Source organism: Myotis myotis, unplaced genomic scaffold (genome assembly GCF_014108235.1).
Source record: "Myotis myotis isolate mMyoMyo1 unplaced genomic scaffold, mMyoMyo1.p scaffold_m19_p_12, whole genome shotgun sequence".
In the NCBI taxonomy this organism is placed as follows: Eukaryota; Metazoa; Chordata; class Mammalia; order Chiroptera; family Vespertilionidae; genus Myotis; species Myotis myotis.
In genome coordinates, this window is record NW_023416316.1 from 3,231,219 (window position 1) to 3,254,752 (window position 23,534).

Genomic DNA, 23,534 nt, shown 5'->3' on the forward strand with positions numbered 1-23,534 from the left:
GGGGGCTCCCCCAGGTTTCCTTCCCTGCGACTCCGTGGTCTGGTGGAGTTTCCTTAGACACGCGAAGATTTACACAGCGACCTGCAGGGAGCCTTGGGTTACTCCCGCGAACAGTAAGTCACTGAGGAATGAGCAGGCCTCCTCGTAATCGCTCGCCGGCCTTTGGAGGGGGTGTCTAATGACTTTTTTTGAAGTGGAGGTCAAGGTTTTTTTTAAATAAAACAATCTGTGTTCATGCAATTTCCTCTGGAGCCTGAGCGTTGGATCTCATTTGATTTTACTTTTTGGGGGGCGGGAGGCAGAGGTGGGGAGGCGCATCGTTTTTCTCCCGCCAGACAGCGCGTCCCTAATGAGATACATTTATTTAAAACTCCGTATATCATCGCCCTGTCAGGGCCGCCGAGGGAGACCGGCTCCCTCCTGATTTGTTTGGGGTTCGCAGCGGGCGTGCGGCTCACGGAGGGCCCCGCAGCCTGGCTGGCCCTCTCTGCCCCCCGCCTGCCCGCTGCCCCCTCAGCGCATCCTTGACCACGGGGTGCTGCGCCCCAGCCCCACCCGATCGCCCAGATCTTAGCACAGCCCTTTGGCTCCCGGTCCTCGCCTTCCCACCCGCCTCACCTGCCTCCTGGCTGAGTGCACCCCTGGCATCTGCCGGGCCGGCCCACAGCGCAAGTCCACCTGCAGGAGTGGCCTCCGGCACCATCATTACTGCGTCCCCAGGCCCAGAGCAGAGCCAGAGAGAGGGCAGGCCTGGGCCGGTTCCCTCCTTTTTTGTTTTAGTTTATATTTATTTTAATCCTCACCTGAGTTTATTTTTCCATTGATGTGTAGAGACAGTGGAAGAGAGAGGGAGAGACAGAGAGAAACGCATCGATTGGTTGTCTCCTGCACGTGCCCCAACCAGGGCCCAGGGAGGAGCCTGTGACCGAGGTACGTGCCCTTGACCTGAATCGAACCGGGACCCTTTAGTCCGCAGGCCGACGCTCTAGCCACTGAGCCACACCAGCGAGGGCTGGCTCCCGTCCTTTCTCCAGCTCAGCACCTCTACCCGCACGTTTTCACCCCGTGACTCCACAGTGCTGGGTCCGGGCTGGGCTCTGGGGGCAGAGCGCCGCCCCCTCCTGCAGAAAAGTCAACAGGCCAGTCTCCACGGAGAAGCAGCAGCGAGGTCAGGGGCCCGGGGGGCGTGCGCATGGGGGTCCCCTAGGGCAGGGCACTAAGCCGTTCTTGACGCTGAGCAGGACTTAGCAGGTGACGGCAGCCAGGCAGGAGGCCCTGCGATGTTCAAAGGACCCGCAGAGCCCCAAGCTTATCTGCCCCAAGGGGCCAGGGCCCAGCAGCAGCCCCTTGTCGGTCTCTCTGTGCCTCACCTTCCCTCCCTTCCATGCCAAGAGCTTGAATTGCATCTTTAAACTGCCTTGAGGTCATGAGACATCCATCCCACAAATATGTATGTCCCGTCCTCCCTGGGCTGGCTCTGGGCGGGCCTGGGCTACCCTGGGGCTCACAGAGGAACAATGAAAATGGATGTTCAACTCAGGCTGGGCTTCATCCATGCCGGGCAGGGGGAGCCAAGGAGGGCCCCCCTGCTGTGCAGGCTGGAGGGCAGGAGTTGGGGTTTAGGGGAGGACGGGAAGCACCCCAGAGGCTGTCTGTCCACAGTGGAGGCCTGGCTGGTAGGACTCTTGGGAGCCCCGCTGGGCCTGGGGGGGGAGGGGGGTCCTGGGCCCTGGGGGAGTGGCGAGCTCGGAGACCAGGGCAGGCTCACTAACGTGCAGGAAACTGGCTGAAGGGTGACTGAGCCAGTGTCCGTGGCTCAGCCTTGGTGGTCCAGGCCATGACCATGAGCACCTGGGGCCTGGAGAGGCTGCACCACCGGGCAAGAGAGACCCCAAGGCCTCTGTGCCCACTCCTCTCTCGGCCAAGGGCTGCCCAGGCAGAGGGCCCACTTCAACCACCGCTGGCTGCCTGGTGGAGGCCGGCTTGTCCGGCTCCTGCTAGCACTCGGCACTTCCCGGGCCGCTGGGAGCTCGCTGCCTGCCTTCCTCACTGCTGCCCGGGAGAGCCTCGCCGGGTGCCTGGCGCACGGAGCGCGAAGTCCATAGCAGCCCGTGGAGTGCTGGCAGCGACTGTCCCGGCAGCGCGTCCAGGCAGAAGGGAACCCTCGCGCCGTCTCTCCAGGGCTCTGTGGCCTTGGGCAAGTCATTTCGCCTCTGGGCTGTAAATGGGGCTGACCACAGCCTCTGCTCCCCAGGGTGTGAGAGCATCGCCCCCCCCCCCCCGCCCCCGCGATGCCATGCGCTGGGGCTGAGTCAGTGCTGGCCACCCGGGACTCTTGGCGGGGCGTCCCGTTTCTGGAACCCTCTGAAACGGACTCTTGTTCTGTGAAGTGGGCCCTTACCTCCTGTCACAGCTAAAGCCCCCACAGCCAGTCCCAGGCACAGCGTCCGGTGTCCCTCTGTCTGTCGGCCAGGAATTCCGCCCCAGAGGAACCAATCCCCCAGGGTCTACTGTGTTCCCTTCACAGTGAGCCGGGGAGAGGCAGCGAGGGAGGGGGAGAGGGGAGAGAGGAAATCAAAGCCCACATATTGGTTCCAGATGTGGCCCTCTCTCACCGCCCTCCGCAGCAATTTAATTAAATTCCCCCAGACAGCCAGGAGGGTTTCTTAATGATCAAATTTCCCGGCTCCCTCCTCGCACAGCCCACTCCGTCTCCCTGACGGATGGCCGACGGGCTCTTCCTGCCGTCAGCTTTGCCAAGCAGGCCAGTGGGGATGGAGGGCGGCTTCCCGGGCAGCACAAAGGCCCTGCCCTGCACCCGCCTGCCCTCCCTCCTGCCCCCGGGGCTCTGAGTCCTCCCGGTCCTCCCTTGGCAGAGCCGACTGGGCCTCCCTGCAGCGGCTGGAGGGGGCCCGTGGGCGCCTCCCCGGCTCTGCCTCCCTGGCCCGCCAGGGACTGATGCCAAGCGGGGGCCGCGGAGGGTAGATGGGTCTCTGGGATCAGGACTCTGGGCTCACAGAGCAGCCAGAGAGGAGGCCGGCTCAGCCCTCCTCCGCCCCCTCCCCCTCCCATTCGGCAGCCAGAGAGACCAAGGCTCCAGAGGGCAAGGCCTGGGCCCCCGATGGCACAGCCCTGCTGGCCAGGAACCAGGGAGGCGGGGGCCCTAACCAGCCCCGAGGAGGAGAGGACCTGCCTGGGGGAGGATGGGCATTAATTCTGGGGACGGTTCCCCCAAGTGAAGCTAAGGGTCACTCTCAGTAGCCCCCCTCACCTCCCCCCCCGCCCCCGACTGCTGGAGGAACCTCGAAGGAACCCTTATGCAGCTGGTGCAGCGAGGCTGAGAGAGCACCCGGCCAGAGACCAGGCCCCCCTCCCTCCTCCCATCTTAGGGTGAGGGGTCTGAGGGGCTCTGTAAGGACTGAATGTTTGTGTCCCCAAATTCACATGTTGAAACCTGCCCTCAACATGATGGGATGAGGAGGTGGGCCTTCGGGAGAGGATTGTGTTAGCTGACGCCGTGAGGGTGGGGCCCCGGATGGGATTAGTGCCCTCATAAGAAGAGGAGTCTCCAGAGCTCGCCCTCTGGTGTGCACCGGGGGAGGCCACAGGTCACGGGAGCACACAGACAGCAGGCGGCTGCCTATAAGCCCAGAGGGGAGGCCTCCGCATGAAAGCTGCCGTGTAGCACTGTGGTCTTGACTTTCCCAGCCTCCAGACTGTGAGAAAGAAATGCCTGCTGCGGAAGCCGCCAGCTATGGTCATGTGTTAACGGCAGCCCGAGCCGACTAAGGCTCTCAGCGCCTTCTCACCCTGTTCTCTGGGCTTCTGGGGGCCCTGAGGACTCACCCCACCCCAAAGAGGCTGAGGGTCAGGCAGGGCCTCTGATATGGGCACACAGGGATGGGGGCGCACAGGAATGGGGGCGCACAGGGGTGGGGGTGCACAGGGGTGGGGCGCACAGAAATGGGGGTGCACAGGGGTGGCTGAGAAAGGGAGGTCCCTTGGTGACCTACCTGGAGCTTCGCGGGGCCCAGCCCAGCTCACACCTGGCTCTCACAGGCCCCAGACCATGGCCAGGCCCCGGGGCCAGCTGGCCGTGCCTGGGTGTGGGGGCAAGGGGTGCTGTGGAGGAGGCTGCCCTCAGAGCAGGGGGCTCTGGCCAGCAGGGGCAGTGTTGCTGGAGGGGGCAGATGGCGTGGGTGGCCTGGGCCAGGGCACTGGGAGCAGAGGCCTGTCTCCCCAAATGTGAAGATCCCCGAAATGGTCCTGAGTGCCCCTTGGGCGGCAGATGGGATGAGGGAGAAGATGGGAGAGTCTCCCTGGCCAGCCCATGCCCTGCTACCGTTCCTGCCGCCTCAGTCCCCCCCCCCGCCCCCCGCCCCCGGAGCCTACGGAGGGCTGGGCCCCCCGCAGTGAGGAGTGGGCTCCTGCCCTTCAGCGCGGGGACTGTGGCCAAACGGGGCCAAGCAGACGGGTCTCCTGGTCAGTGACTCGCTGGGTCATGAGGGTAGGAGGTCCGGGTGGGGCCAGGCTGAGGGGAGGGAAAGGAAGGAACGGGAGCCGGGCCCGAGGAGTAGAGGACAATAGACGGGAGGAAGCCGCAGGGCCAGGGCCAGGGCACTGGAGGAGTAGGCACAGCCCCTACTGTGTGTGAGTGTATATGTGAGTGTGTGTGCGTGTGTGTGAGTGTGAGCATGTGTGAGTGTGTGTGCGCGTGCGTGAGTGTATATGTGTGTGTGAGTGTGTGAGTGTGTGTGAGTGAGCATGTGTGTGTGTGCGTGTGCGTATATGTGTGTGAGAGTGTGTGTGCGTGTATGTGTGTGTGTGAGCATGTGTATGTGTGTGTGAGTGTGTGTGAGTGTATACGTGAGTGTGTGCGCGCATGTGTGTGAGCATGTGTGAGTGTGTGTGCGCGTGCGTGAGTGTATATGTGTGTGTGAGTGTGTGAGTGTGTGTGTGTGCGTGTGTGCGTGTGTGTGAGTGAGCATGTGTGTGCGTGTGTGTGTGCGTATATGTGTGTGAGTGTGTGTGCGTGTATGTGTGTGTGAGCATGTGTATGTGTGTGTGAGTGTGTGTGAGTGTATACGTGAGTGTGTGCGCGCATGTGTGTGTGAGCATGTGTGCGTGTGTGTGCGTGTGTGTGTGTATGTGTGTGTGAGTGTGTGCGTGCGTGTGTGTGAGCATGTGTGAGTATGTGTGTGTGTGAGTGTGTGTGAGTGAGCATGTGTGAGTGTGTGTGTATATGTGTGTGTGCATGTGCGTGTGTGTGAGCATGTGTGAGTGTGTGTGAGTGTATATGTGTGTGTGTGCGTGTGTGTATGTGTGTGTGTGAGTATATATGTGTGCGTGTGTGAGTGTGTGTGAGTGTGAGCACCCCCCCCACACACATGCTTTCCTGAAGGGGTCACTCAGGACCCCGCTTCTGCCCCGTGCTCTGTGGAGCTGCCCTGGGGCAGAGCCCAGTGGGGCAAGCCCTGCAGGCCAGCTCTTGTCGCTGCTGGAGCTGGAGGGCTGCAGAGGCTACACTTGTCTGCTATGTTTGCGGGCAGTGTTTCATCCTTGTGAGTCGCCTATGCAAGTCCTCTGCCATTTTTCTTAGTATTTTGTCTTCTTGTTGGTTTTCAACAGTATTTATAGCTCAAGGTTACCCGCCTCTGCACTGGACAGTCAGAGTGACTCCCAAACTCCCCGGAGAGGAGAAAACAGGGGAGGGGGACCGCGCCAGGCCTGAGCACCGGGGCGGCCGCGGGGAGCCTGGAGCGGGGCAGCAGGAGGAGGCCGGGCTGGCAGCGGCGGGGCCAGTGGCAAAGGGAGATCGGAGACGGTGCAGAGCTGAAGTCAGAAGCTGAGTGACCGAGGGTTAATGGGAGGCAGATGCAGGAAACAAGGCTGCCCTTGCTGACAGCAGGGGGGTCAGAGGGCACGGAGCTTTCTGGAGAGAGGAGCCTGGGCGACGGGCAGGCGGCAGGGCCAGCTCCGCGCACACCGCCCGAGGGCGGTGACAGAGAGGGGTCAGCTCCGCCCTCCTGCAGGGCCAGACCCTCCTGAACCCAGAGCCAGAGGAGCTGCAGACCACGCGGCTCCCGGAGGCCAGACCTGGCTGTGCAACACCGGACAAGCACCCAGACCTCTCTGGGCCTCCGTTTCCTTGTTGGTAAAAGGACATGACACCATCAGCTACTTAATGGGATTGAAGGATGGACTGAGGTGAGGGTGCCAAGCTTTTAGGCCAGGCCTGGCACAGTGAGGGGCTCTGTGACTCGGGCCGTTACTCTCCTGGTCACAGACATGACAGGTGGCCTGTTGGCAGAGCTCTATATTGGCCCCAAGACTGACGGAGCTGAGGCCTCCAGCTTATAGGCGAGGACACCAAGGCCCCGAGACCACAGGGGCCAGGCCTGGCCTCATGCTGACAACGGCTTTAACTGCGTCCTCCAGAGAGATATGTTCAAGTCCTAGCCCCTGGGACCCACGACTGGGACCTCATTTGGAAAAAGGGGTTTTATCAATGAATCAAGTTAAGAAGAGGTCGTACTGGACTCGGGTGGGCCCTACATCCGATGGCTGGCGCCATTTAGAAGGAGCAGATTTGGCCATAGCCGGTTTGGCTCAGTGGATAGAGCATCGGCCTGCCGACTGGAAGGTCCCAGGTTCGATTCCGGTCAAGAGCAGGTACCTTGGTTGCAGGCACATCCCCGTGGTGGGGTGTGCAGGAGGCAGCTGATCGATGTTTCTCTCTCATCGATGTTTCTAACTCTCTATCCCTCTCCCTTCCTCTCTGTAAAAAATCAATAAAATATATTTTTATAGAAGGAGCAGATTTGGACAGGGACACAGACATGCGGAAGAGGGCCGGTGAGGAGGGAGGTAGCAGAGGCTGGAAGGATGCTGTCGCAGCCCGGGGATGCGTGGAGCTGCCAGGAGCCGAAGAGGCGAGGCAGGAGCCTTCCCTGGCCCCCTGGAGGGAGCATGGCCCTGCCGACACCTTGACCTCAGGCCTCTGGCTCCCAGAACTGGAAGAGGACACATATCTGTTATTTCGGGCCATTCAAAGTTTGTGGTACTTTGTTCCAATGACCTTAAGAAACTACTGGAGCCACGGAAGAAGTGGGCCTCAGCCTTAACCGGTTTGGCTCCGTGGATAGAGCGCCGTCCTGTGGACTGAAAGGTCCCAGGTTCGATTCTGGCCGGGGGCACATGCCCAGGTTGCGGCTGGATGCCCAGTAGGGGGCGTGCAGGAGGCGGCCAATCAATGATTCTCCCTCATCATTGATGTTTCTCTCTCTCTCTCTCTCCCTCTCCCTTCCTCTCTGAAATCAATAAAAATATATTTTTTTAAAAAGTGGGTCTCAGACCAGGCTGCCCCCCAGCTCTGCCCTGGACCCCCTTCTAGATGGCCTCCTCCACTTGCTCCGGGTGTGCTCTTGGGCCAATCGGGCGCTTTGGTCCCCTCGCCTCAGCTATGGAGCACGTGACCCTGGATCAAAGGAAGGGCCGTCCAGCCCCGGGTCACCTGTTGGCCGCTTGGCCATTCAGAACCTGGAGACCAATGCAGGGGCGGGGTGTGGACCCTGAAAACAGGGGCAGCCATTCCCACTCCCCCGGGTAACCCGTGGGGAGACTGAGGCAATCGGGAGCAGGGCTCCATCCAGAAAGGAACTTGGGCCCAGGGGCCTGGCCTTCTGATTTGACGGACAAGCTGGGCATCTCCATTTCTGTGTGAGCAGAACTTCCCACTTGCAGTCAAGGAGCAAGAACCAGGGCCGAAGTGTGCTGGGAGCCAGGGGCCCTGTGGTCCCCGCCGGCCGCCCTATCGGGGCTGCACCTGGGCCCACCCAGCCCTCCGCTCTTCTCGGCAACGGAAGGGGAGGCCACACGGGGCGGTCTGAGCTTGGCGAGGGTCTCATAGCTTGGCCTCTGATCTGCACAGCAACCTCGGAAAGGGAACAGCAACAACAGCGAACAGCTGTCCAGCCTGCTGCCTGCTTGCCCCGCTCGGTGCCCGGAGCTGGACTGGGCAGCTCTGGACGGGATGTTCTTGTGAATTCTGTTTGACTCTGGGAGGAGGCTTATGCTGCCCATTTTAAATGTTTAATCATTAAACACATCGGATTCAATGTGACTAAACAGATTTCCCTCCCCTGGACAACTCTGGCCTCTGGCAGGTGCCAGGCGGGAGGCTCCCAAGCCCTCCCGGTGGGGCAGGGGGCGGTGGGGCAGGGGGCGTGCGGCCAAGGCTGGGACCTCCTCAAGCAGATGTCCCAGAATCAGAAGACAGCAGGGCCGCCGGGGCCCGAGGTTGGGGAGGGTCAGATGCTCGGCCCGGCCCGAGGGAGATGCCTAACCCCCAGCACATGGTCCTAGGCTGGGGCGCCTGGGTCGGGCCGAGGTCACTGCCTGGGTCGGGCCGTGCGATGGGCGGAGCTCGGACGGCGCCCCGCGGCCGCGGGCGGGATCGCGGGCGGAGCAGGGGTTCGGCCGGGCCGGGCGGGAAGCGGCGGGCGGGCCTCGGGCTGGGGTGAGGCTCGGCGGCGGGTCCTCGCCCGTCAGCCCCCGGGTGGGTGCGCCAGGCCCCTCCGGCTCGGGCCCCGGGAGGCGCCGCGCTCCTCCGAGCCCGCAGGGGGCGCTGTCGCCACCACTCACTTCCGGGGCCGCCGCGGACCGGAAGTCGGTCAGTCACTTCCGACGCGGAGCAGCGGGAGCGGCGGCGGACCGGCGGGCGCGGCAGCGGACCGGCACCGGAGAGGCCAGGCCACGGCCGCTCCGCGCGCCCACGCGGGTCCCCTGGGCGGGAGGGCGGCCGCCGCGATGCCCTTCCTGCACGGCTTCCGGAGGATCATCTTCGAGTACCAGCCGCTGGTGGACGCGATCCTGGGCTCCCTGGGGGTCCAGGACCCCGAGCGCCAGGAGCCGCTGGAGGGGTGAGGCCTCCCGTCCCGACCCCGGCGCTCCGACCCGGCGCTGCCTCTTTCTGTCGCTGCCAGTGGGCGGGAGGGCACCTGCCCCCGCCTCACCCCGAGGGACCGAGGCCGCCGAGCGCCGGCTCCCGCCCTGCCCTGCCCTGCCCTGCCCTGCGCGGGTGCGGGTACGGGTGCGGGTGCGGGATGCGGGATGCGGGGTGCGGGGTGCGGGATGCGGGGTGCGGGAGGGGGTGCGGGGTTCGGGATGCGGGTGCGGGTGCAGAGTGCAGGGTGCGGGTGCGGGAGCGGGTGCAGAGTGCAGGGTGCGGGTGCAGAGTGCAGGGTGCGGGATGCGGGGTGCGGGTGCAGAGTGCAGGGTGCGGGTGCGGGGTGCGGGTGCGGGAGCGGGTGCAGAGTGCAGGGTGCGGGTGCGGGGTGCGGGAGCGGGTGCAGAGTGCAGGGTGCGGGTGCGGGAGCGGGTGCGGGTACGGGTGCGGGATGCGGGAGCGGGTGCAGAGTGCAGGGTGCGGGTACGGGTGCGGGATGCGGATGCGGGTGCGGGTACGGGTGCGGGATGCGGGTGCGGGGTGCGGGAGCGGGTGCAGAGTGCAGGGTGCGGGGTGGGGGTGCGGGGTGCGGGAGCGGGTTCCAGGCTCGTGGCAGGGCTGCAGGGCGGGCCGGCAGCGCCCCTGCCTCAGTGCCCACTGCGCCCTGGCGGTGCCCCCACCTGGGGTGCAGAGCAGCGGGCGGCATCCGCGAAGGCCTCGGTCCCCCGAGCAGTGCGAGCGGGGACTGTGTAGCCGAGTTAGCGTTTATGCGGACACCAGCGGCCTCTCCGCGAGCCCGTGGCAGAGGTGAGCCGGGCACCTCGGTGAGCCCACCAGCCACCAGCCTCCTGGAGCTCATGCGCCCGCGGGGAACCTGGCCGTCATGCAAACAGCTGGTTCAGAGGAACGGGGCGTCGCGCGTGTTGGGGGGACCCGTTGGAGTGTCACACGCAGGGTGGTGAGCCCCTCCGAGGACTGGGGGGAGTGGGCCTTCTCCCGCCGTGGGGTCTCCGCGGCTGCTCTGGGCGGGTGGGTAAGGCAGCTCCCCGCGGCTGCTGCTCGACACCCATGGGCACTGGCTCTCTGGGGCTGTGGGGATCCTGCCCAGGCAGTAAGGGTGGAGCCTTGATCCCAACAATTGAAGGGGTGCAGATGGTGAGACTAAGGGGGAGCGGGGAGAGGGGGGCGCCTGTGGGGGAGGGAAGCCTGGCCAAGAGGAGGAGATGGCGGCCTGGGAAGGAGTTACGGGAAGGACTGTCCCCGGGTCTGGCTTCTGGGGACAGTCATGGCGGTTCTTAGTGGTCAGTGTGCTGGGGGGGCGCTGGGGTGTGAAGCCCGGGAAAGCCGGGGAGACGGATGGTCCCGTGAGGAGGGTGAGCAGGGAGGGCGGGCTGCCGCCTGCCCTGGCGGCAGGTTTCCTCTCAGCTCAGGGACAGTCGGTGCCTGAGGAAGGGGTGTGTGTCTGGCTCTTGCTCCTGGCCACAGGGCTCCCCTCCGTCCCAGCAGCCCAGGTGTGTGAGGCTTCGTACCCCAGGCAGGGCCAGGTCCTCTGCAGCTTGGAAGGAGGCTGGAGACGTCCGGTCCTTCTCGGCAAACCTGCGGAGGCTGCTCCAGTTAAAACCTGGCTTGACCCACAGAGCTTTTCCAAAGAGAAATTCTGCCCCAGAGCCAGGGCCCTGCCCCGAGGGGGGAAGGGAGGTGTAAGGACAGCGGGACCCTCAACTGGCCCACCTCTCTCCTGCCCAGGCCCAGCTATGTGCCCAGCGAGGAGAGCCGGCTCCTTGTTCTCACCGAGCTTCTGGAGAGAAAGGCCCACTCCCCGTTCTACCAGGAAGGCGTGAGCAATGCGCTGCTGAAGATGGCCGAGCTGGGGCTGACCCAGGCGGCTGATGTTCTCCTGCGAAACGGGGCCAACCTTAACTTTGAAGGTCAGGGGAGCCTGTGGGGCTGGGGCGGGCAGGCGGCTTCGGTGCGGCCGCTCTGGGTGGCGGCCAGGCCTCTGGGCTCTGCCTGACTTCTCTTAGCAGCTTATTTCGTGGGCGATGGCTACGGAACCCACACTGGTGGCCTCCCACCCTGCGGGCTTCCGATGGCCCTTAGCACCTCTGGCCCAGGAGCAGGCTTGTTGCTCTGCTACCCTGTGATTGATTTAGCAAACCTTCCCAGCTCCCGCTAATTCCCTGCTTCCATCACGGTGAGGTGCGGGTGCTGGCACTGTGCCCAGAGCTAAGGGAAGGTCATTTCCTGCCACTTACTCCTTTTTTTTTTTTAATGTACTTTATTGATCTTTTACAGAGAGGAAGGGAGAGAGATAGTTAGAAACATCGACGAGAGAGAAACATCCCCTCCCACTGGGGATGTGCCTGCAACCAAGGTACATGCCCTTGACCAGAATCGAACCTGGGACCTTTCAGTCCGCAGGCTGACGTTCTATCCACTGAGCCAAACCGGTCAGGTTCCTGCCACTTATTCTGAGCGCTCTTGCATTTTCGTTCATCCCACAGGAAGAGGGGGAAACACGGCATAAGTCACAGCGGGACTGTGCTGGCTTCTGGCTTGTAGGTGCTGGGTGGGGACGGGAGGTGAGGGAGCCGTTTTCCTTTCCTCTCTGGCTTTTCACCCACGAGGGCAGGGTCAGCCAGGAGACGTGTGGGGCTGACTTATGACCAAATGGCGGTCTTTGCTCTGACATAGGACATGGCCAGGCATGGCTCCTCTCCCCTCTGAGGACCGGCTCAGAGGCTGCAGGCTCCTGGAGGGTCAAGGAGCTGAGGTGGGGAGGGGGAGGGGGCGTGGGGGGAGGGTGTTCTGAAGTCAGGCGCTTGGAGACCCGGCTTTGAGAACGTGGCTGCTGTCGCCAGGCTTGAGGAGCTGGCACTCTGGGTGTCCTCCCAGTAACCCGAGAGGAGAGGCCCTGTTGTATGGTCCCATTTTACAGAAGAGGAAACTGAAGCCCAAACAGATTAAGTACGTGCCGTACCCACTGCAACACCCAGGACCCGAACCTAGGCCTGACCAGAGCCTGTGCTGTAGCACCCAGTGAGGACAGCTGTGCTCTGACCCCTCGGGTGACAGCAGCCCGGGCCCGTCGGGGGAGGGGGGAGTGCGGGGACGGAGCTTCCAGGCCAGGCCCTGGGATTCTGTGAGAACGTGCTGACAGGCAGGACTGACGAGCTGGCTGTGCCCTCAGACCCTGTCACCTATTACACGGCCCTGCACATCGCTGTCCTGCGAAACCAGCCTGACATGGTGGAGCTGCTGGTGCGCCACGGGGCCGACATTAACCGGAGGGACCGGGTAAGAGCCGGGTGGCCTGCTCTGAGGGAGCCATTAGGGGCGAGAGCAGCCTCCCAGGCCAACCGACTGTGCTTTCTTGGCTCAGATCCACGAGAGCAGCCCCCTGGACCTGGCCAGCGAGGAGCCGGAGCGTCTGCCCTGCCTGCAGCGCCTCCTGGACCTTGGGGCAGACGTCAATGCAGCCGACAAGCATGGTGGGTACCGCCTCTGGGGTGCCCCAGGGTGACAGGCGGGCAGGCCGGTGTAGCCCATGTGCTGGCCCAGCACACCTGGTGCGCACAAGTGCACCTGCAGAAGCTTGAGAGACTGCAGCCGGTGGCCCACACAGCCCCTTGACGGCTGTCTGAGGGAGGACCTCAGTGTCTGCGCTCAGCTTCTCAGAGAACTGTCTCCTGTTGGGAGAGACCCAGGTCTCGGGTAGCATCCCAGGGTCCAGAAAAATCCTACCTTGGCCCTTCTGCTCTCATGTGTGTGGCTGGAAAGAATCGCCAGAAAGCGGTCACCCTCAGCCCTAGCTGAGGTCAGTCCTTTTCCAAGTTCATTTTCTGATCTGAGCGTCTATCTCCCTCCTTCTCCGGGGCTGCCCTCCCTCGGCTCCCTGGCCTCCCCCCCCCACCCTCCCTCCTCAGGGAAGACTGCTCTGCTCCACGCTCTGGCCAGCAGCGACGGCGTGCAGATCCACAACACCGACAACGTCCGGCTGCTGCTGGAGGGAGGTGAGGCTTCCCCAGGCTGCCTGCCTCCCCCTTCCCCGGGGACTGCAGGTCCTGCTGCTCTCCCCGCCCCAGGGCCACTTTAGGGCTGAAGGGCTCCTCCCATCTTCTGTCCTCCCTGCTGGCTCTTCCAGGGGCAGACGTGAAGGCGACCACCAAAGACGGGGACACCGTGTTCACCTGCATCATCTTCCTGCTCGGGGAGACGGTGGGAGGGGACAAAGAGGAGGCCCAGCTGATCAACCGCTTCTGCTTCCAAGTCACGCAGCTGCTGCTGGCTCACGGGGCCGACCCCAGCGAGTGCCCAGCCCACGAGTCGCTCACGCACACCTGCCTCAAGAGCTTCCAAGTGCACTTCCCTCTCCTGCGCTTCCTGCTCGAGTCCGGAGCCGCCTATAACTGTTCCCTCCACGGAGCGTCCTGCTGGTCTGGCTTCCACGTGGTCTTCGACAGGCTCTGCTCCCACCCGGGCTGCGCCGAGGACGAGAGCCACGGGGACCTCCTGCGCAAGGCCGAGACCGTCCTGGATCTCATGGTGACCAATTCCCCAAAACTGCAGCTGCCGGAAAACTTCGACATCCATCCCGTGGGCAGCCTGGCAGAAAAGATCCGGGCCCTTCACTCCTCCCTGAGGCAGCTGGAGAGCTACCCCCCGCCCCTCAAGCACCTGTGTCGAGTTCACATCCGTCGCTACCTTCAGCCGTGGCCCGTGGATGCGAAGGTCCAGGCCCTGCCTCTGCCCGACAGGCTGAAGTGGTACCTCCTCAGTGAGCACAGCAGCCCCGTGGAGGCTGACATCTGACCGCTCCAGACCAAAGGGACGGTCTGGGCCCCTCAGCCAGCCCGCTGGTGGACTAAAGTCCCAGCGGCCTTGGGGGAACCTTTGGTCCTGCCCGTGAGAAGGCGCAGGCTGCCTGTCAGAAGGTGCAGGCTGGTACAGGAGAGCCGGCAGCTGCGGTCATTGCTGTGGGAAAGGCTGTGTCTTCAGGGAGACGGCCCCCATCCCTTTGACAGTGATCCAGTTCTCAACCCCCATGGGAGAAAATGACAGGGCTTTGATTTGGGACAGACGTGAAAGGACTGGTGGGCATTCCTGAGCACAGACTCCTGTGAGCTGCATGGACAGAGCTGAAGCCAGAAGGAACTGGGTGGGCCTTTGTGGGTGCGGCCCAGGCAAGGCCCTTTACTCCACAGAAGGGCTTTGGTGGGCAGGGAGAGCAGAGCTGCTTCCTCCTGGTGTCGTTGCCCCGCCCACCGGGGCACAGGGCTGTGCCAAACTCAGGTCTTGGGGACCATGCCTTCTGCTAAAAAGCAATCATGCATGACCAGGGACATTCCAAAATGTCTCACCTGAGGACGAAAGCTACCAGGACTGAAGGCTGACTCCTGCCCGGTGCTGAGCCTCACAGAGCTGTCACGATGGTCCTTGTGAATTGTGTAAATGCCTCAGATATAAGCTAAGGCAACTAAAAGCATATTTATATTACCCAATTAGACTGACTTCTCTGGTCTTAAAAGGCCCTTGATAACATTTCTGCCCCCCCATTTCAGGATGACGGGCCTCACAGCGTCCTGGAAGAGGGGATCAGCACGAGCAGACACTGCATTAGGGCTTAAGTAACACTTGTCCCATAACAAAAGCACCATCTAGACCGTGGGGCCTTCCAACATAGGGATTCACCCTTTTTATTTCTGACTGGAAACATCCGCCAAGGAGGAACCACAAGGCACGGCCAAAAGTGAGCCGTGGGCCTCTGCCGGCTGCAGGCTGCTATGACCTCCACGTTAGGGACACCAGGGCCCATCACCAGAGGACTTGGAACAGGAACCTGCCACCAGCTGTGATACAGCGGCCGCGCCTCTCCCCAGAGGTCGTGTCCTCAGCCGGGGTCAGGGTTCTCTTCCTCTTAAGGCCGCCAGGCCTGTGGCTGGTGGTGGAGACCAGGAGTCTCCGCTCTGATGGGTCGCCACACCCCACAGACCCGCACTGCCCAGGCCCCCCCGGGGGCAGCGGAGCCAGGCGCCTGCCTCTGCCCATTGGATGGCACTCCTCCCGGTGGGTCCTGTGGTTAAAAAGCCTGTGTGGCCAGTGGATGGCAGGCAGGTGCATTTACTGGCCTCACTCAGCTCCTGCGAACCGTCGGCGTGAGCCTCTGATGGCACCTGGCTGCCAGCTGTCCGCCCCCGCCGGCCCCTCTTGCCCTGCGGCCCCGCTCATCTCAGGGCCAAGCTGTAGACGTGGTAGATCTCGTCGGGGAGGTTCTCCTGCCGCTCCTGGGCGAGGAGGCTGAGGCCGGCGCTGCGGACGATGCCGTGGACCACCTCGAGGTCCCGGCACACGCTGCTGTCCACATCGTCCAGGATCACGCCCTCCTGGGCCATGTTGTCTTTGATGACGATGATGCCGTTGGGGCGCAGGCCCTGCTGGCAGCGCCGCAGGAACTCGGCCAGGTGCTGATCGGTCAGGTGGCCTGGAAGGCAGAGGCGTGGGAACAGGATGGGGCAGGCACACGCGCCACTGGCTGCTCCTCAGCCACCGCTCATTCCACTTTGCACTTTACGATCGACACACAGGGCCAACTGCCCTCAACAGTCCAGGGGGTCGCTGAAGCCCATTTTGTGAAAGAGGAGACTGGGTCGAAGTCACCGAGCCACAGGCAGCCATGAAGCGTGCAGCTGGGATTCCACCCTGACCAGTGGCTTCAGGCCCTGCCTGACACCTCACTCCGCATGCCACCCACCCTCCTAGGCCGGGACCAGGGCGGTGTACCCAGCAGTTCCTTCCCTCCGTTAGAACTCCAGACAGGCTTTTTGGGACCACAGAATACAGGGCCAAGATGCAGTAGGCCCCACAGGGTGGTGCTGCCTGCCTGGGAGGGTGGCTGACCGCTGGCACAGGACATGATGGCAAAGCCGGCTCACTGCCAATAGCAGGGACAGCCAAAGCTTCAACCTTCCTCTTAAAAAAAACCCCTTTTATAAAATCTGTCCATGTTCTTTCTAAGTTAGTTAATTGGACATTTAAATTTTTTCAACAAAAAACTGCCTCCCCAATGGGTCACAGCAGGTGCTGAGTTAATAAAACCTGGGGAGAGATGTACCTTTAAGGTAGCGTGCCCCACGGTCCTGGGGCAGGGAGGCTGGAGGAACCCCCGCTGCCCGCCTGGTGCTGCAGGAGCAGCAGCTCCAGGCCATGGGGACTCGAGTCTGGGAAGCGGGACGCGCAGGACAGAGAAGACGGCAGCAGGAGGCTCACCTATCACCCACTGGATCCAGATGACGTCGTAGGAGTTGGGCTCCGGGCTGAAGTCCTGGAGGCCACAGCAGAAGTAGTTCCTCACCCTCTTGCCCTCCTCACCCAGGTAGGTCTTCGCTTTCGCCAGAAAGTCCTCCGTCACGTCCACCATGTCCACCGCCCGGAAGAGCGGCAGGAGCAGCCGCTTGGTGATCCTGCCAATGCCGGCGCCGCAGTCCAGGGCGCAGGAGGTCCCCGTCGGGTTGGGGCCTTCCTAAAACAGGACAGGCGTCAGGAAGGCTCGGAAAGCCAGAGGGACCCCGTCACTGCCCAGGGCCATGCCTCACAGCCCCTGAGGGACTCATCGAGCCTGGACAGTGGGTGTGAGCATGACATTTTCCTGGGTCACATTTCTAAAATGAAAGCCAGCTTCCACTTGGAGGTGCTGAATTGAATAGGCGCCTTCATTTCACTCCTGAGACCCCGTTAAAACGACAGCAGGAGCAGGAAGAATTCAGTCCGTGAGAGACCAGAAGAGGCCAGTCGATGGCACGGGACTGGAACAAACCTGGGGCGATGGCAGGTGGTGGAGAGACAGCCAGAGCGGCCTCTGCTGCTCGCTGACAGACAAGAGGGGCAGGGCCAGGAGGCTCCCGCCGGGGCAGGAGAGGCCTGGGCAGGAGTGACCAGGAGCTTGCCTTCTGCAGAACAGCCAACACCCACAGCCCAAATGCCCACAGACGTGGCCAGAGAGCCAAGGTTTCGTCCCTAGGGAGATGGGACAATTTAAAGGGAGACTACTCAGTTCTGGGACAGGGAACCCCCAGCATAACAGCCAGCGCCTGCCGGGTCACCTCGAGGCCCAGTCCACAGCTGCCCGCTGTCCTTCGGGCCTGGGCGGTAGACGGACACCGCAGGCCCTGCAGTGGCAGAGTCGGAGGGGCGCCAGCACATGCTCCGGAGCACCCCAGACCCGCCTACCCTCAGAAACCTCTGCAGGAACTTCCGGGAGCTGTTGATGTCGATGCTGGAGATGTGGCCGTACCCCCCAAGCATGCCGTCCACCGTCGGGGGGACGTCCTTCCAGTACGCCTTGGCCTTGGAGTAGAATTGCTTCTCGTCTTCTATCACCTTGCTCGCCATGCTGTCTCCCACTGCGTCGGCTGCAGCTCCGCAGTGGCGCCTCCTGCAGGAAAATGGAGTGCATCAGCCAGGCCGAGGGCCGTCTCACGTGCTGGGCTGGTCAGTCCTGCCTGACGCAGGGGAATGTCCGTGTCCCCGACCTGCTGCTGCCCCTCGGACGACAGTGCCTTATGTCTCTTGCATGCAGGTCACTTTACAAAGCGAACTTCACGTCAGAGGAGACCAGAGTCCTGGCTTCTAGTGCTTTCCTCACCCTCCCTGACACCTGGCTCCATGGCTTCTGACCCCAGCAGACAGAGAATCTGAGCTAAGAGAAAGGCGTGTGTGCCCTGGCCAGTGTTGCTAATGGTTAGAGCACCGGCCCTCGCAATGGAAGGTGGCGGGTTTGATTCCCCATCAAGGGCACATAGCTGGGTTGCAGATTCGCTCCCAGCCTGTTAGGGTGCATGCCGGAGGCAAATGCAACCAGTCAATGTGTCTCTCTCACATCGATGTTTCTCTCTTCCCCCCTCCCTCCCTCCCACTCTCTCTGAAAAGCAATAGAAAAAGATATCCTTCGGTGAAGCAAGGAGCTCAAGCCTGCTACAGTGTACGCTGCGGGGGGCGGGGGTGCTGGACAGTCCCCATGACCCCCTCTCTCTCGCTGGTCAGCACAGAAGCAAGCTCACTTCCAGGTCCAGTCCCTCATCAACAACCAGGCATCGTGCTGTGAACGGGGAGACAGAAGACAGCTTGACTCCATCACCACTAAGGGCTGGGAAGTACAGGGCATAGAAGGGCACAACCTAGAGCAGTGGTTCTCAACCTTCCTAATGCCGTGACCCTTTAATACAGTTCCTCATGTTGTGGTGACCCCCAATTTCATTGTTACAAATTGAACATCATTAAAGCATAGTGATTGATCACAAAAACAATATGTAATTATGTGTTTTCCGATGGTCTTAGGCGACCCCTGTGAAAGGGTCGTTCGACCCCCAAAGGGGTCGCGACCCACAGGTTGAGAACCGCTGCCCTAGAGGGACCTAACTCTGCTCTGGGGTCACGGAAGGCTCTGGGGAAGCGACCTCAGCTAAGACACGGCACCAGGAAGAGTTCCCTAAGCACCCGGGGCAAGGAGACTGCTCCAGGAAGAAGAGCGGGCACAGAGCCCTCGCAACTGGCAACTCAGTGTCCTACGGGTCACATTTGGCGGTTTAGATTTCACCCTGAAGAGCAATGACCTTGAACTCGCCAGGGCTAAGCAGGGAGTGACATGAGAAAATGGCTCTGGAGACTTGGCAGCTGTGTGAACTGCAGGGGCGAGAGCAAAGCAGACAGCGACAGTGTCACCACTGACGGGAGCATGACCAGGCGGACGAAGGGCCACAAAGCAGCAGCGGGGCCCCGGCAGCAGAGCGCAGGCCCACACTCAGCCAGCGGCCACCTTGTGCCCAGGAGGGACCTCAGGGTCTCATCCCCACCCTGAGGCCCTGGCCCTCGTCAACACGTGTCCACCCTGGCAGGTGTTCTGGTCGCTGAGGCTCGTCAACATGAAGCCTGACCCCCAGAGAGCTGGCAGCCCAGCAGGAGACGGGGCAAAATGAAACCCACACAGGGAGGGACCACCAGGACTCTCATGGAGCCAGAAAGTGCCGTGGATCTCAAGGCTGGAGGACTCCTTTCTGAATGGCGGCCAGGAGGTGACACGCAAGCGTACCACTGCGATGCTCTGGCATCCCGCGTGGCATTCAGCAAAACACACACTTCCCGGTAAATGAGCAAAATAAATCGGAGACCGAACCCTTGCCTGGCTCTCCTCTCTCTCTGCCTCGCCGGCCCTCCAGCGTTTAGCTTCCCAGGCAGGGTCATGACTTTCAGCACCATTAGCCCAGCACCTGACACAAGGTGGGTGTTTGCTGATTGGTTGTTGAATGAATCAAAGCATGAGCTTTGTGTGGCTACAGCCAGTTTCCACTTTTAAGAAAACCCCACATAAAAATCCGCCCATTCAAAACTGGTAACACTGAAGGCCATTACCGACAATATAATTATTTGCTTTACCAAAAGCCGTAAAAAGGATTCCTTTAAATGTCAAGGTCCCCTGAATAACCTAATTTACAAGAATTCCACTTACAGGCAAATTCTAGGAACAAGCCAGGGGAGACCCATCTAGGCCAGGAAATGGCAACTGTAACTTTGACATTTGTTCTAAGAGCGGATACATTAGTAAACGAGACTCTGGGGCCCTGTCTACACTGCGCCTCCCGGTGTGGGCAGCGGGTCCCCAGGAGTCAGAGAGAGCAGGGCTGTCAAACAGCAGGAAGCCCTCCCACACTCCGCCCAGATGGCGGTGAGGAGCTTCACCACTAGAGACCGATGGGGCCAGGGTCGGGCTGGGGACAGCCTGGCTGTGTGTGCTCTCGGCGGACTTGGAGGGGAAGAGAGACCCTTTGCTCACGGTGAACGTGTGCTCCTCGGCGGGGAGCATGTACCTGCCCAGCCTTCACGGTCATCGAGCCACCTTCTCCCCCTCCAAGGTGTTTAGGGCAACACCTGGATAGCTGCCCCAGCTCCTTCTCTTTCCCGGGATCCATGGAAGAGAATGGTGTTTGAACTGTCACTGCAGTGCAGGGCAGAGCCACCTCAACCTCTAAGTCATCGTCTCTAGCAAAAGCAGGAGGCCAGGGCCCGTCTGAGTTACCTCCTCCTCCTCGCAGCCTGCGGGGCAGGGCCTGTTCTCCTTGGATCTGTGTGTCTGCAGTTGGACATAGGAGAATGGCAGGATGCTCTATGAAAAAGAAAGGGAAGAAGGGAGGAAGGAAGAAAAAAAATTAGGGGAAAATGTTAAAAACCAACAAAGGCTCTGACGAAATCAAGTGAACCAGGTGTGAATCCTGGCTCTGCTGCTCATCAGCTGTGTATGCTCAGCTCAGACACTTAACCTGTTACCGAAGCTTCTCATCTATAAAATGGGAGCAGCAATACTGACTCTAAAAGCATAAAGGGGCCCTGGCCAGTGTTGCTCACTGGTTAGAGTTGTCCCGTACACTAAAGGGTGGTGGGTTCAATTCCCAGTCAGGGCATATATCTGGGTTGTGGGTTCGTTTGCTGCTCAGGGCACAGACAAGAGGCAGCTGAGTGATGTTTCTCTCTCTCTCTCTCTCTCTCTCTCTCTAAAAATCAATAAATTTTTAAAAAAGGATAAAGTGACCCATACAGTGCCGGGCACATGTTATCTCCAGTTTCGAAATCTGTCGAATGAGATTCCCATCAGTTATCTCTGCCAATCCTGAAGCTCAAAGGAAAATGCACTGAAGTGACCTATACATAGTGTTGGACACACCTAGGGGTTACTGCCGTTATGCTGGGTGGTGGGCATTCAGCAGCCTCACACAGCTGAGCCTGGGGGGGGGGGGGCCTCCCCATCCCTGCGAGCACAGAAAGGCTGCGAAGATCGGGAGATGCTGTCTTTGAGACCGGCTTCTGGCCTCCGTTCTACAGCATTCCGCACGCACCGCCATTCCTGCCACAGCCCCCAGTTCACAGACAGAAGAACCGTCCCACTACAGGAGCGATGCTCCTTAAAACACACAGCGAACCAGGAACAGGAGGGAACCCAGCCGTCTTACCCAGAGGCCTAGTCCTCCCAGGGCCTCATCCCAGGGCCCCGGGCAGCGATCCTACGCGTCCAGACCTCGGCACCCTGCCCCACGGCCTCGGGCCCAGCGGTGTCTTTCTGCCCCTTCCCTACACAGCCGGTCCACTGGGCCGAGATCCCAGCCCACAGCAGCAGAGCCTGGCCTCTGACAGCCTCTCCTCAAGCAGGCTGACCTTGGCTGCAAGGTCTCCCGGCGGCGGACCTGTCCGGCCAGGCCTGGGGCCGCGTCCAAGGGGAACGATGACAGCAACTCCCAGGTAACGGGCACGCCGTGCACCGGCTCCGGACTGAGCGCCTCCTTACCCCGGCCTCTCGCGGGGGAAACTGAGGCTCAGAGAAGGAAAGGGATTTGCTACGGCCCGGCCCCGGCTTTGGGGACCCCGGCCACCCCCCCAACCCCCCACCCGTGGCCCGGTCCGGCCCGCAGACCTTGCCGGAGCGCGCACGTGGGGCCGGGGCCGGGGCGTCGCACGCCGGGTCATGTGACGAGCCGGGACCTCGGGGCGCGGAGGCAGTTGGGGGTCTCGTGCTACTCACCCCGGGGGCGGCTCCCGGGACCCGAGAGAGGGACGAGGAAGAGAGGGCGGCGCAGCAGCGAAGACCTAGAGGCAACAACCGCCTGGATCGGACCAAACCAGACAGACACCTCGCGGCGCGCTGCCTTTGTCCGCTCGCGTCACTTCCGGGTGCCGGGAGGGCGGGGTCGGGCTGGCTCCGCCCCGCGACCGGGTTGCCCCGCCCCGCGGGCTCCTGAGCGGAGCCGACTTCTGTGTCCCAGACGGAGAAGGGCCGCGGCGTTGACCCCCTCCCGGCCACCGGTGCACTGGGAGGGTGTAAGGCCGGACTTTAAAAAACTAGTATTCTGTGGCTTTCCCACTGGGTTAAAGAGGGGGCATAAAAGCCTTATTCCTCAAATCCCGTCCAGAACAAATCACGTCTTAAAATCATATACAGATCCAAAAAGGAAAGAAGAAAAAAAAAGAAATAACCTTGGCAGTGCCCAGGGGCTGCCACCCCAAATAAGCAGAATAAGCCCATGAAGCTTCCATTCCAAAAAGATTGCCCTCCCCTAGGTTCCCCCATAATATAGAAATTCTTCCAACGCTCTGAGGCTAGGTCTGTGGGATATTGCACGGCAAGCCTTCGGTTTTGCGCTTGCAGCTGCTATAATGACAGTATTCATCCTAAGTTCATTTTCCTAAACTGACCTCCTGGCCTTAAATTGCCAGTTCCTCCCTCGGGGTGTTGCACACAGGAGTTGCTTAAAGTGTGTTTACTCTAATGAAGTGAAAACTACATGGGGGTGCTGAAAACCCCACCTGCGGAGCCCCCCACATCTGCCTATGTCCGTATTTGACATCCTCTCTAGAGTACTCAGGGCCGCATACAGGTCGGACGTGGGTCCCCTCCCAAGCTTCATGTCCCATGTCTCTGAGGGAAGGGGAGACATCCTGGGCACCGTCCATCTTATCTGAGGGCAGCTCTGAGGTTAGCTCTTTTAGGGGTGCCTAAAAATCCATTCCTTCTTTACTTCCTGTCAACAGAAGAGCAAGTCCTTACCCTACACACGGACTCCAGGTCTGGCCAGCCCCCTGACCTCAAAGCCTCTTGCATGTCTGAATTCCCAAACCTGGAGCCAATGTGTACAGCAGGCAAAGGCTGGAGGGCGCCTTGGACATCGTCTAGTCAGCCTGATGCTCCTCACCCGATAAAAAACACCTCACATACCATTAAAATAAGTAAAAATATATTACCTTCCCTCCTCAATACTCTACCTCCCCGAGGAGGTATGCCCTTCCACCCGTGGCTGAGGCGTATTTGCAGACATAGAACACAGTCTCCAGGCAGACACCTGATCGTTTATTACAAAGTGGTTTTCTTTTCATTTTCAAATGGTAGATTACACCATGCCGGTGAAATTACGGGCCCACACTCAGAGTTCACAAATCGCGCTTGTACCGTGGGGTCCATTTTACCAGGGAGCCCTGGCCAAGGACACTTGTCCCGCACCGCGCAGCGCACAGATGCAGCGCATGGGCTCCAGCTGAGTCTCTTCGCTTCCAGGCCGCTGCCCTGGCGCTGCCAGCCTTCCACCGGAAGTTCTACGGAGCCACCAGCCCCAACATGACCCACCTGGGCCTCCCGGACCTGGAGGGGGCAATCCCTGGCCCTCCGTTCCTGACTGGGGCCTGGCTGCGCTGGTCAGAGTTCCACGCGCCCCCCCCCCCCCCCACTCCCCGGGACTGCAGCCTTGGCATCCGGAGCACAACAGCCCCGACCTCTGTGCCCAGGCCTCGGTGCCCACTGCTCCTCACAGGGCCTTGGGTGAGGGGCGGATCACAATGACCCCAAGAGGCCCTGGAGGCCGCAGGGAGGGGCCAACGGAGGGGCCAGGCGGGGAAGATGGGCTCTCCCAAGCTCCAGCCACCTGTAGGGGGCGCTAAACTCCCTGGGACCTTCTCTGGCCCCCACCCGAAGCCCCACTAGGTGCGTGTGCCTCTAGGAGCCAGCTCAGAGCTGACAGCATCTGGGAGGGAGGTGGGGTAGGGAGGAGGCAAGCGG

At 61.4% G+C, this 23,534-nt stretch overlaps 2 protein-coding genes across 9 annotated transcripts; one reads left to right on the plus strand and one right to left on the minus strand.

The window, feature by feature from the left end:
- Nucleotides 1-8,682: 8,682 nt before the first annotated feature.
- Nucleotides 8,683-19,114, plus strand: ASB6 (ankyrin repeat and SOCS box containing 6). The gene is made up of 6 exons (XM_036329384.1): nt 8,683-8,921; nt 10,694-10,875; nt 12,138-12,244; nt 12,330-12,438; nt 12,874-12,960; nt 13,092-19,114. Exons 1-6 carry the CDS (start codon nt 8,809-8,811, stop codon nt 13,757-13,759), a joined length of 1,266 nt encoding a protein of 421 aa, XP_036185277.1. The 5' UTR covers nt 8,683-8,808; the 3' UTR covers nt 13,760-19,114.
- Nucleotides 14,616-21,648, minus strand: NTMT1 (N-terminal Xaa-Pro-Lys N-methyltransferase 1). Of its 8 annotated transcripts, none has more exons than XM_036329390.1 (6): nt 21,510-21,648; nt 21,146-21,296; nt 20,016-20,102; nt 17,174-17,378; nt 16,214-16,466; nt 14,616-15,428 (listed from the first exon to the last, which is right to left on the minus strand). In XM_036329390.1, the coding sequence occupies exons 3-6, from the start codon at nt 20,081-20,083 to the stop codon at nt 15,172-15,174; spliced, it is 783 nt and encodes a 260-aa protein (XP_036185283.1). In that variant the 5' UTR covers nt 20,084-20,102; nt 21,146-21,296; nt 21,510-21,648; the 3' UTR covers nt 14,616-15,171. The 8 variants fall into 8 exon arrangements, with proteins under 8 accessions (XP_036185283.1, XP_036185279.1, XP_036185280.1 ...); XM_036329386.1 differs by having other exon boundaries at nt 17,174-17,382; nt 19,812-20,102; XM_036329387.1 differs by having other exon boundaries at nt 17,174-17,382; nt 19,812-20,102; nt 21,402-21,648.
- Between the last annotated feature and the right edge of the window lie 1,886 nt (nt 21,649-23,534).

Bases quoted from the DNA above. Each gene is read 5' to 3' on its own strand.
- ASB6 (XM_036329384.1), top strand. From the start codon at position 8,809: ATGCCCTTCCTGCACGGCTTCCGGAGGATCATCTTCGAGTACCAGCCG. The intron at 10,876-12,137 runs GTCAGGGGAGCC...CTGTGCCCTCAG, and splicing joins GGCCAACCTTAACTTTGAAG to ACCCTGTCACCTATTACACG. The intron at 12,961-13,091 runs GTGAGGCTTCCC...TGGCTCTTCCAG, and splicing joins CCGGCTGCTGCTGGAGGGAG to GGGCAGACGTGAAGGCGACC.
- NTMT1 (XM_036329385.1), bottom strand. From the start codon at position 19,908: ATGGATCCCGGGAAAGAGAAGGAGCTGGGGCAGCTATCCAGGTGTTGC. The intron at 17,383-19,811 runs GGCAGGTACATG...CTCCATTTTCCT, and splicing joins CTCGATGACCGTGAAGGCTG to GCAGGAGGCGCCACTGCGGA. The intron at 15,429-16,213 runs GTGAGCCTCCTG...TCTGCCTTCCAG, and splicing joins CTGGATCCAGTGGGTGATAG to GCCACCTGACCGATCAGCAC.